The sequence below is a fragment of the Bufo gargarizans genome, chromosome 1, assembly GCF_014858855.1.
Source record: "Bufo gargarizans isolate SCDJY-AF-19 chromosome 1, ASM1485885v1, whole genome shotgun sequence".
Lineage (NCBI taxonomy): Eukaryota > Metazoa > Chordata > Amphibia > Anura > Bufonidae > Bufo > Bufo gargarizans.
Genome location: NC_058080.1, coordinates 71107125 through 71120257, shown reverse-complemented (window position 1 = coordinate 71120257; position 13133 = coordinate 71107125). Strand labels below are relative to the sequence as shown.

General features: G+C 44.6%; 1 protein-coding gene across 2 annotated transcripts in view; it reads left to right on the top strand.

Moving 5' to 3' along the window:
- NSG1 (neuronal vesicle trafficking associated 1) overlaps positions 1-13133 on the top strand; it is a 76783-nt gene that overhangs the window by 23435 nt on the left and 40215 nt on the right. For both annotated transcript variants that reach the window (XR_006390231.1, XM_044296311.1), the window contains exon 4: positions 12405-12515. Coding sequence is in view for 1 of the 2 variants with exons in the window: in XM_044296311.1 (XP_044152246.1) it covers positions 12405-12515 (111 nt within the window). In the remaining variant the exon portion in view is untranslated. The remainder of the gene's footprint in view (positions 1-12404; positions 12516-13133) is intronic.

The following is a 13133-nucleotide window of genomic DNA, read 5'->3' as shown; positions in this document are numbered from 1 at the left end:
ATGAAACATATAATCAACATACCTGGTGCCCTCTATTCCTCCATTCTGGTCCCCCTGTTGGATTCTTTTCAAAGTGGCCTCCAATATTTCAGACTTCTCCATGCAGAGCATTGTAAGAAAAATAATAAGATACTGGTACCCCCCCCTTCCCCATCCTGTCCACTGCCCTCGGATGGACAGAGCACATTCATCATAGACATTTTCACTGGCCCATCCAAGGGCACTGCAGGGGAAGTGTGTCGAAGACTTACTTTCCTACGTGGGGACGTCTGAGACAGTGGTAGCCATCCTCATGAGAATCCAAAGGAGGCAGCATGGGACCAATGGAGGACACCAGGTATGTTGATGTTTAACAGTTGATTATACATGTGTCATTTTAGGTTTGGACTGTAGGGTCACTTTTAGTTTTGTGTCCAAGATCTTCATCTAAATGCTCGTAGATTGGGTAAACCATGGAATCTGGCAGATAGGGTCGACTCGCCAATCTCTACTCATAACTCTAAATCAAGAGAGTTCACGGCTCTTTAACAATCCCCCTCGTCTACAATGTCACACATAAATACACAACATTTTGACACATGTAAAAAATGTTGTGCCACGTTTTTACTATATTTTTGGGTGATTTAGCTCATTGTGGCATTCCACACGCTCATCTAGGACATACTTGCCCTGGCTCTAGCCTGTCTCCATAGCTGAGGCCACCTAAAGAAACCTGTGGGTTCCACGCAACTCTACTGGCTCCCAGCCTTCAGTCAACCCTACCAACCTTTGTGAGTGCCTGGGCCCATCAGACAGGGAATTGCTGAAAGGACCCCCTAGTGATGAACAACTCCCCCATAAGCCTGGGGTTTACTTGCCCAAAAAAAAACAACACTCTATGCATATGGACTGTCACTATCCCGACTTACCATAATTCCAAAACCTAATACTGTAAAGTTAGGAGGAGCAGAGCTTCTTCTCTGTAAGTTAAAAACCTACAAGCAACCTAAAGTGAACTGATCCTCCCATTGTGTTCTTTCGCCTGGTATATGGTGCAAACCATTGTGTAGAGTCGTCCATCTCTACTCAGAACTCCATAGAGGTCATAATTCTCTAATAAGCCTTTAACTGCAGTCAGTCCACTGCTGTTGCCGTATCCATTGTCATAATCCCTTCTCCCTGCTGAGGAGGGCATGAATAATAGATGACGCTTCATAAATATGGTAATTAAAAGGGGTGTCGTCTGGCGCTACCTCCTGGGTCCTCGTTAATTGAGAATCATCATGCTTGCTGCTGTTGTTGATTTCAAGAGACCTGAAGGATGTTTCGTTACAAAGGCAAATATTTAGTGTAATTAAATGGTGCGCTCGACATTAACTACATACCTGTATTGTTAGCGTATTGGCCTGTGCCAAACCCGTCCTTATCGTGTGCGTCTGAAATGCGCCTAGAACCACAGGACAAGGGCAGCTTTCTTCATGCCTAATATTGTCTGAGTTACGATTTCGTACTAGGGAGATGATGCCGAGGGGGTTGGAGCGACTATAGACATACATAGGATAGATACATTAGGATGTGTATGGGGGATCTACAGTATATGTAGCTACAGGAATGGAAATCGGAAGTTGGAGACCATATATTAATTTAGTAATTTAGTTAGCACTCTACTTAGTAAATTAGAGCGCTCAGGGCCGGATTTGGCACTAGGTAAAGTGCCTGTTGGGGTTGGGGGACCTACGGTGATCTGGTTACACATGTTCCATGCTTGTTAAAGGGGTTGTCCCATGAAAAATGTCCTACAGTTTTCAAACCAGCACTTAAATTTAGCATAGCCACTGAGTTATTCAATAAAATCTATCTGTGTAATGCCACTGTTTGATCTTTTTCAAATTTCTTTGTCCACCCCACTGAGGTGGACGCACATGCTCAGTTCTGTCCATTAACTGCAAATGCCTGCATCAGATCAAACCCAGGAGATCAATTGGAGCAATGAATGGGGAGATCCCTGAACCAGTGTGAGGTACAGGGCTGGTTCTAGCTTTGTTTGTCATGGACTATATCGCTTCTGATTTTCATTTTCTAGATCAGGGATGGCCAACCTGAGGCTCTCCAGCTGCTGCAAAACTACAACTCCCATCATGCCCGGGCAGTCTACAGCTATCAGCCTACAGCAGGGCATGGTGGGAGTTGTAGTTTTAAAACAGCTGGTGAGCCGCAGGTTGGCCATGCCTGTTCTAGATTAATCATGGGATAACCCCTTTAAGCCGGTGGTGAAGTGAACAGGAGGCTCACTATGACTGTCCCCCAAGAGGTTATATCAGAAGCAGGACAAGGGGTGGGCAGAGTAGGCAGTAGCCTAGTGCGCCATTGCGGGGAGCAGCTCTGTTTATGAATTTATGAACCTGTTGAACTTCAGGGTGTCATGGGGGTGTTCTGATACCACCTCGTGGCTACCTACAGAGCTTGTCCTGGCCCTGGCTCACATACAACTGGAGCAGGTCCTGAAAGTGCATCATGTGCCCAGTTATTTTGGAGCCATAGCATTGTCTGTTTTGGGGGTGACCTTCCGTACTGTTATGAGAGGCATCTGGGGAGGTCATTGTTAAGAGGAAGATGTGTAGCCGACACCTTTATGTGGGCATCTGTGATGTACAATATTATGACAGGCATGTGTTATAGAGCACATTATGAGGGAACCTGTAACAGACACTATTATGGGGGCATGTTTGTGTGAGGCCAGATATGTTACAAGAGGAGCCTTTGTAAAACAGAGTTATGAGAAGGGGGGGGGGGGGGGGTTCCAAGCAGAGTTAATAGGTCTGTTTATGACTTACAATATCTATGGCAGACATTGTTAGGAGGTGCATGTGCGGCAGACACTTGTGTCAAGCATTTTTAAAGGGAATGTATCACCTATATTCTTTACTAACTAAAACCAGACAGTACTGCAAATCTATTGTCTAATATGTTTTTATTTTCTGATTGTAGTTTTGTACTTTATTTTACTTTCCGTACGTGATTATTAGGGCAGCCATTTTGCCTGAACTGCTATTGGCAGCATATAGAGATATGTTTTACAGTAGCCTCATGGGTGATAGGCATAATGGACAGGAAGAGTTTTCTAGTCATGCGCTGGGACCTATGTAGAGGTAATTGTGCAGGGAGGGGGAGGAGATGAGCTGTGACATCACTTATTTTGAACTGTGGATCCTGTGTGTGTGTGTGTCTGTGTATATATATAATGGGATGACTGCTGTAAAGTGATAACAGGAAGCATCAACATTATTAGGCTTAGTGGCCAGTGCAAAAACATCACCAACAAATCTTGTTTAACAAAAACCCACCCTAAAGGGGTCGTGTCACTTCAGCAAATAGCATTTGTTACGTAGAGAAAGTTAATACGAGGCACTTACTAATGTAACGTGATTGTCCATATTGACTTGGCTGGTTGGATTCATTTTTCCATAAGATTATACACTGCTCGTTTCCACGGTTACGGTACATTAGTAAGTGCCTTGTGTTAACTTTCTCTACATGATAAATGCCATTTGCTGAAGTGACACAACCCCTTTAATGTAAACAATCGCCCATTTTTCTGATGATTTCTGACCCCCCCTTTCAGTAGATGAAATTGGCTAAGAACAGGTCATCAGTGGCAGAAATCCACAGCTGTTTATGGATCTGCCAGTAGGATCAATGTAGCAATCACCTCACATATCCATTAGGCTCATGCACACAACCGTATTTTTGTTCCGCATCTGATCCACATTTTTGGTGAATTGAATGTGAAACCATTCATTTCAATGAGGCTTTAAAAAATGCAGACACTCGCTACATCCGTATGTGCTGTTGTTCCACAAAAAAATATAGAACATGTCCTATTGTCCGTTTTGCGGACAAGTATAGGAAATTTCAGTAGAAGAGAAAAAGAAAATGGCAGCATGCACATGGCCGGTATCCATGTTTTGCAGATCGCACTACACATACGGCTGTGTGCATGAGGTCTTAGTGCAAGATAATCCATACATCAAACACCCATACAACCAGGCATTTTGCCCAGTTCCCATGTGGCTCTTAATATAGTTTCCTCCCGTCCCTTGTCATTTGTGACCTAAACTTTGCTTTCATGAATACCATTGCCCTCCAGCTGTACTGTATAAGGCAGGGCAAGATATATTCTCTAACATCTTTAATCCGGTCACCCCCTTTTTCAGTGTTTTTCATCTTTAGGCCTCCTGCACACGACTGTAGGTGTCCCGTTGCCGTATTGTGGACCGCATTTGCGGATCCGCAATACACGGGCGCCGTTCCATGTGCTTTCCGCATCACGGATGAGGACCTATTCGGTTCAATGGGTCCGCAAATCCGGTGATGCGGAATGGTGCGGAACGGAAGCAAGGAACGGAAACCTACGGGGGCACTGCGGGGTGCTTCCCTTGGGTTTCGTCCCGTACTTCCCTTCTGCAAAAAGATAGAACATGTCCTATCTTTTTGCGGAACGGCCGGATGGCGGACCTATTAAAGTGAATGGGTCCGCGATCCGCTGCGGCTGCCCCACGGTCGGTGTTCGTGCATTGCGCCCCGAATTTTGCGGGCCGCAGCACGGCCACGTGGCGTTCGTGTGCAGGAGGCCTTAGTCTACGTATAGAAAAAAATATCTTGTGCCTTTCTGGAAACTGTAAACATATTGCTGTTGACAGATCCGCCTTCCTGTTTACTACTTTAAGGTCTCCTGCTATAAATGCCTTTTTTTGATTTGGGAGCTGAAACCCTGCTAATATCTAGGTAACGTCCGAGTGTTGCTAGGCCATAGTGACATAGTTTTTGCAACTCTTAAAATTACCACAAAAGATAGATACTACACTGATACTACAACAGAACTGATGCGTCTTTCTAAAATTGCGATACGCACCATAGTAGAACAAAAGCACAATGAAAAACACACTCACATCTCTTTTTTTTACATGGTATTTGCAGTGCAGTAAGCAGCAGCCAGAAATGATTATGTCTCACAATGAGGTGGAATGTGGCTTGTAAACTATTGATATTAGTGAGGCGTGAGGCAGAACAGGGTGTCTCCTGCCAAATTCGCACCTTTGAGTTGATCAGACTACAAAAATGTCTCGGCTGAAGAGATCAGTGAGCCAGAAGCAAGGCAGCTGCCATCTGCTGAGCGCCGGCAGGCATTTGTAGGAGGATAAAGGATGACCTCTGTATTTCAGATCTTCTGTTTGGCTGTAGTGGTATAGAAGTTGGTCAGTCTGTCCATCTGTCCGTCCTCCTATCCTGGATAGACATCTTCTAAACAGACAATGAAACATGTCCACACAGCAATCTCCCGTATGCGATTAAGGGGCAGCAGCAATTTGCATAAACTGCTTCTCTGCCCAGCAGTTTAGGGATTTGCTTTCCAGGAGCCACCTGAGCATCAGAAACCTCAGTCTGAAAATGACCTATTTACTGTATGTCTACAGGATATGTTGTGGGCATGCTCTACAGGTAGAGGGAGGTGAGCTGTGACCATCACCTACTATAAATGGTGTAATCTTGTGTAACCTATAGAGTTTTTTTATTCAATGTCTATGATGATAATGAGCTGACTGTAAAGGATCCCTACAGAACAGCATATTTCCTAATTTTCTTACTATTTTCAAAAGTAAAAAAAAAAAATTACATTTAATGTAGAAACTTGATTTAACAAAAGATAATTTTCGAATGACGCATTGCCACCAACCATAAGTCTACAGTGTTGTGATTGCATGGACAGAATAGTTATGCCCACGTGATTAACTGTGCATGAAGGGGGATCTTTTTGGCCATTGACAGCCACCACCCTTATGGTCAACCTCTGATCCCAATCATCTAACCTCTGTGATGCTAAAATATATAGCAGCCATGGAATTACAAGGTAGGAAAGTTCAGTGACAGACTTTACCACCACACAAACCAAGCCAATGCTTGGGCGCCCAGAGATCAGAGGCCCTCCTACTGGCCACAAGCAGTGGGCTGCAAAAAAATTACTAAAGGGTTAGACATACCCAGTGGGGAGGGGGCCCTTCTCAGCTGTAGAGCAGAAGCAGAAGTGCCCAGGCTGCACTGCTAACCTGATCATCGGGCTTAGCGGGCCAACAAGGGTGGAGCTTAGCTGTAGGATGAGGGCGGAGATTAGCGGTAAACCCTACAAATGCAAAATCTGCGGAGGAGGGCTATGTTTACTACCTGATGGTCAGCCCCAGTGATGGTGATCTAAGGTATGCCCTAACAGCTGCCTGTATATCTTATGCGCAGGCAGTAATGCATTGAAATAATTTTTTTAAAAGTAAGGCAAAAAAATCTGAATAAACTTTAATAATTTAGAGTGGTCAAAGAACTATGAGGTAAGTCCATAGCACAGCAAATAGCTTCCAAATCAATCAGGACTTCAATGTCCTGGACTCCAGTGAGCAGTGAGGATACAACATCACAATCTGGTGGAGTCTCTCTCTGTATTGGCAGCCATAAGACTTACCTTTGCATTCTCATTTTGTGCAGTTACATTGTTTTTCCCTTTGATTTTATTAAGTTTGCTTACAACCGCAAAATGTCCCATCACAAACACAGCACATTTTATTCTCTTCCACTGTGCAGTGCTGATCCACGTTCCCCATGTTCACTGCAGTTTGCAGAGGTACATCTCTTTGGAAAAAGTGTGCCTCTGACAATAAGTAGGTTTGGAGATTGCATTAAAGGTGTTTAATATCGATGACCCATCCTCGGGAAAGGTCATCAACATATGATCAGTGAGGGTCCGACCTCTAACACCTCCACCGATAAGCTGTTTAAAGAGAATTCTTCCTAGGCCATGTGATGAATGTGATGTCACTGGCCTAGGAAGACCCTCGGCCATCAGGGGAATTCCAGGAGTAAAATTTTGATGACCCATCCTCAGGATAGGTCATCAATATTTGAACAGTGGGGGTCCGAAACCCGGACCCCCTGTCGATCACCTGTTCGAGGAGGAAGCGGCGGTCTGGTGAATGCTGCAGCTTCTCCCTAGACCAGTGATGTCACATTCATTAGTCACAAGGCCTATGTGCATCTCAGTCCCTTTCAAGTGAATGAACCTGTACTACAATACCAAGAACAGCTACTATACAATGTACGGCGAAGTGCTTGGTGAGGAGACAGAAGCCTCTTCAAAAATCTGATCGGCCAGGGTGTTGGACCTGCGCCGATCGGATATTGATGACTTATCCTAAAGATGGGTCATCAATATTAAACACCTGTAAAACCCCTTTAACTGATGTAGAATATGCAAAGCATGTATCTAAGGCAATATAATGGTTCTTGCATTCTCCTGCAGACTGGTGTCAGAGTAGGTTCCCTCTGTAGCTTCCTTCAGAGGTGCGGAGAGGTGTGTCTCAATAACCTGATCTCTGATTATTTCTTCGGTTACAGCACAAAAATCACAAGATTTTGTGAAATATTTTGTCCTGGTCGCATAACTGTGAGTGGTCCCCTCCACTTCTTGGATTACCTGTCTAAAGTTATATATTTCATATGGAATGGTTTTCTTTGGTCCAAAGTACTCATACAGTCTGTTCATGTTTTTTTTCTCATATTATGACTCTTCCCGTTTCTCCCATGGTTTCAAAAATCACCAGGACTTCAGGTCCTTCTAGATCTAGAATAGTGCTCTACTCTGGGCAGTGTTGTAACAGACTGGTCTTGTCCCCAGAAACACCAAAGAGTCCAGTTTCTGGTAAATCAAGAAATCTTGCCACTGTCCTCATCAATATGGAGTAAATGCCTGAAGGAACAGAGTGAAAACAGTGAACAGCATGCTACTAGAGAATCTCAAAGCTGTACAGAGAAAAGGGTTCAATATTTTTTATAAATACCAATAATAAAAAAAGAATTTTAGCTCAAAATGAGTACAATGCAATAATATTATAATTGTCCCCCCAAAGGTCTACAAAGACTTTAAAGAGGAGCTATCACCTCTCCTGACATGTTTGTCTGTGGGGATCTGACTCCCTGCACCCCGGTCGATCAGCTGCTTTAAGAGGTTGTAGTGCTCCAGCGCTAAGGCCTCTTCTTAGGCCAGTGACATCATATTCATCAGTCACATGGCCTACGTGCAGATCAGTCCTAATTTAAGTGAATGGGCCTAGGCTGCAATACCAAGCATAGCCACTATACAGCCCATGTGCTTGGTATGCTGCCAGGAGGCCTTAGCACTGAGGATAGGTCTTCAGTATTGTACTGCTGAAAAAACTCCTTTAAAGAACATTTTCACTATGAAGCACCAGGAAATATAAGTACACAGCCTGTGTGTATGCCAATGCTGTACCCACCATGACATCTGCTCCATCCTTAAAGGGGTTGTCCGGGTTCAGAGCTGAACCTGGACAGTGGACATACTTCTGCAATGAGAAGGACACTGGTTTGATGGCCAATGAGTGGGTCAGGATATATATGTTTATGAGTTGTTCGTAATGCCAATTGCAGCTTGCACAGGTACTTTAAGATGTTATAACTCACATACCAGGTGAGGAATGCCAGAGGGGGATAATGTCTCTGTGTAATGTCAACGGTGTCTCCTACCTTGGTACGGCTGGACTCCTGGATCCTGGCTTATTTGCTATAAATTGAGTGTTGTTAATAGGAGTAACTGATGAACTTTGGTAGTAAGGAATGAGATCCAGACTGGTAATATAATCCAACTTGTCTTTACTTAATAGCAGCAGTAATCCATACAAGTTACAGCATAAGTCTTTAGGTCCCAGCAGGTATAGGCAATGTATGGCAGGCATCAATATCTCTTCTGCTTCTATACTATGTGCCTGGAGAATCTGGCAGGTATTTATCGTCTGGTCTGTTTGTCTTCTGATTGGTATGGGCCTGACTAGCTGAGGAATTTGGGCTTCTCCTGGACTCTGGATATGTACTCACAGCTTGACTCACAGGGAATGCTTCTTCCTGGAGGCTGGAAGTGGCTGCTTTTCTTGTCCACAGTCGAGGCTGCAGGGCTCAGACTGGGAAGAGCGATCTTTGGCCTCAGCCGAGGCAAAATCCTGTCTGCGGATCCCTGTTTCTGGGAGCTCCTACTAACACAGCCTACCCCAAGCGGGGGTAGCTGGTACACTAAACTAGAACTTCCTTCTCCTCCCCATGAGACAGGACATGGGACCAGCCCACTTCTGCTCACAGAGGAGGGGGATAAAACTGGAATGAACTATTCCAGTCTAGCAATACTAAACTGGCTATGGTCCTGCTGAACACATTGCTGTCACCTGCTGGTGTACATGGAAATGACAGCATAATATATAAAACAGGCCTAGAAAATACATATAATGACAATATGATTACACTTAACATGTGGTAGCAGGGAAGAAGAGTTTGGTAACATAACTCCAGGATGTTACACTTCCATTTTCACCCAGGTATCCCCCCCTGACATGAGCATCAGAGCAGTTCATGCTACGATGCTCTCCTTTGCCCTGCGCTAATTCGCGCAGGGCAAAGGCATTTTCAGGAGTTCCGGTGATGACCTGGGCTCTCCATGGGGCTGCCAGGAACCCCGGTGACGTCACCAGCACTGATAGGCAGGCTTTAGCGCTGCCCTAGGCAGTAAAACGGCTAGGGCAGCGCTAAAGCACGCCCATCTGAGTCGGTGACGTCACCGAACACACTGCCGGGTAGAAGCCTCTGCCCGGCAGTGTGTTATTGTAAACAAAAGAGCCTGTGCCCTGTGCAATCTAGCGCAGGGCAAGGGAGCGCATCGGAGCATGAGACGCTCCGATGCTAACATCAGGGGGGCTGCCTGGGTGAAAATATGGGTATGTCCGGGTTCAGCTCTGAACCCGGACAACCCCTTTAATAAACCAGTAGCAATAGCAGGGTGGCATAGTGACTGCATTAATGTGGATAATATATGTCAGTATATAGAAATGCTAATGTATTCTCTTTACTATATGGCATGGTCTGCATTCGTATCATTACATCTCATTCTTTATCACATATAGGATGTAACCTTCTCCTCAATCCTCACAGAAGCTTTATATATTCAGGAGGAGAGGAAAAGCACCCTTCCACATCCATTGATCACCCAATTATATGTATTTAATATTCATATGCATCTTCACACATCCCATTATACAATAATAAATGTTAATAGGAAAGCAGAAATAGAGCAGGGTAATTACTCGTCGTAAATACATTCATTTTATGGGCAGCACAAGTTTACATAATTATAATCAGCTCTTCCTATTAATGGCAATATGTAATGTCTCCCGCTGTTTACAGGCGAAATGAGAAATGATAATAGCCAGGAGAACAAATGTGTTCACTGTGCGGACTGGAACAAAGATGGCATTATAAGGCATCATTCACATGATGTGTATAGAGAAAATGTCCCAGGAAATGGCCTATAATACTGATGTGTCCATGGACTTCTATGGACCTCACTTTTGGCATACATCTGGTCTGCGTAAATTTTGTTTTTGTTTCCGTGTGTCTTCCTTTATTTTTGGAGGACCACCAGACAATAAAGGAAGGTAAAAAAAAAGTCTAAGACAGGTTTGCCATGCAAATGATAGGAATAAAATGCATGCGGACGACATACTTGTGTGCCTCTGCGTTTTTTAGCAGTCCCATTGACTTGAATGGATCCGCGAACCGTTTTCCGCGGACATGTTTAGGACAGGTTATATTTTTTTTTACGGACTGGAACCACTTGTATGTAGTCTCCATTACTACAGCCCCACATTACCACAGTCTGTCCTGTCCGTCCTCTCTGTACTTCATGTCTCCTTATGAACTCCATTCCTACACAGATTCAGCTGAAGATCTTATCAGCTGTATTCAGGATCATAATTCCTGACAAGAGCTGAGGAGGATGAGGCAGATCTTTACCTCATTGTTGTGAAATATCTTGTCCTGCTGAGTGATTCGGACAGGTTTTGTGTGTACTAATAGGACAGCGGCCATTTTATTGCTCCTGATGATTGCTCCATAGTGTAACAGTGGCTGCTGTGCGCCGCTGTTCCCCTGCCTACTGCCGTGGTACCGGGCGCCACGTTCAGCGGTGATCTGCTGCCAGTGTTTCCTTTTAACCCTGGCCACAGCATGCTTGCTGCTTGTTTCCTGCAGCATTTCCTTAAGGGCTGGCACGTGTCACTTCCTGTGTTTTATGGGTTGGATCATGTGACCTCACCAACCAATCCTAGCTCTCCTGCACATATATAAGTGGCTCAGCCCCCTTCCCAGATGCCTCAGTGTCAAGGTCCTTGTGTCCTGCTATAGTTCCTGATATCCACTTGTGTTCCTTACTCCTACTTGTGTTCCTGGACTCTGTTACCTGTTTCATCCCTGCCTGTTTGCCTTGCTTGACTCTCCTGTTGCCAACACTGAATGGCCTGTACCTGTCCCAGCTGCCCTGACCTATTGCTTGTCTGACTTCGCCTCCGCCTCATCATTCGGCCCTGCACTGTTGCTCCTGGTAAAGACTCAGCCTGTTGCCAACGCCTGTACCTCTGGTACCCTTCTCAGGTACCTCCTGGTTCACCAGGACCAGCTGCCTCTTGTGTCTATCTTCCTCAAGAGGTAGCAACCTGGTGTTCCCCTCGGGAAAGTCTATACTCACCATCAGGGGTACTGTGAAGATCGAGGGGTTCACTTAGACAACACCCTTAGAGGAGGTAGGACACGTGGCACAGTGGGTTCACACCCACTGGTTTGTGACACATACTGTAGACATAACAAGCCATTATAACTAATGAAAGGTGTTTGGGAGTATATTTATACTAAAGACATTTTTTAAGTATTTTTCATTTTCTTCATTCCCAGAGAACCCCTTTGATGTGTATGCCTAGCTGTGTTGGAGTGCCCAAAGACTGTGCTTCTGTTGACTTCTCTAATCTCTTGTTGCAGGGCGGAATTATTATGTGGGCATTGCTGCAGGCCAATCTTGTTATGGGCTTCTTCTCAAAATTCTGTCATGGAGGCACTGTGCTGCCTGAAAATGTGCCAGTCTGCATATTTATGTTTTTCCTTCCCATATTTGAAGATGCTTAAGGAACGCTGCCTGCTGCCCAAGTTCAAAGACGAATCAAGGCAGCGGCATCAGTTCCTAAAAGCTGAAGCACAGGGTAGAACATTTTGGTTGAAAATCATGATGGCATCTTTTTGATGGTCTAGATGTTGAGAGGTTTAAACAGACCGGCTCAATCTATGAAGCCACTTTTATATGGACCCACATTTGGTTCAATAGAGGCTATGTGGCCCCTGGAAAGAGGATGGTCCTATCTGTATTTTAATGGGTGGTGGGATCTGCATAGGGATGTGGTCTCCACAGGTTCTGCAGTGTTAACAAGTGTTAAAAGGTGTAGATAATTAACCCAAATAACAAATCTGCCTTGTTTTTTTTTTCTTTTTATTCACAGGTCACTGTCCTTGTCCTCTTTGCATTGGCCTTTCTGGCGTGCGTTGTATTCCTAGTTGTCTACAAGGTGTACAAGTATGATCATGCTTGTCCTGAGGGATTCGTGCTCAAGGTAAGATAAAAAACGCCTTTTAACAACAAGCAGAACTTCTGTGCAGAACAAGGGCAAAAAAATCTAAGAGAAGTGGAATCATAACTACCGCCTACCTCTTGTACAGAACTGTAAGAATTTTGTGGTCTGCAAATCACAGATCTGCAAAACATGGATGATAGCTGTGTGTATCCCACATTTTCCTCTTCCGCAGGTCCTGCACTATGTTACAAATGCCTATTCTTATATGCAAAAACAGACAAGAATAGGAGATGTTCTATTTTTTTGCGTAGCTGCAGAACAGATACACGGAGTAGCTGCGGAACAGATACCGTGTGCTGTCCACCTCCTTTGCAGCCCCAATGAAATGAATGGGTTCGCATCCAATCTCCAAAAAAGTGCAGATCAGATGCGGACAGAAAATACGGTTGTGTAAATGGGGCCTTAGACAAATGTTCTAGAAGTTTTCTGTCTCATCAGGATTACTCGCATTTTATCTAAGTGGACGTTATCATTAGGCAATATAGGCTTCTGGCTAAGGAAAATGGACAAGTACCCAGTGGGTGGACATATACGAAACCTGTGGACAGGAGCCCTGTAGGGACTTCAGCTACGGAGTTTCCTAGTTCATTATTATTG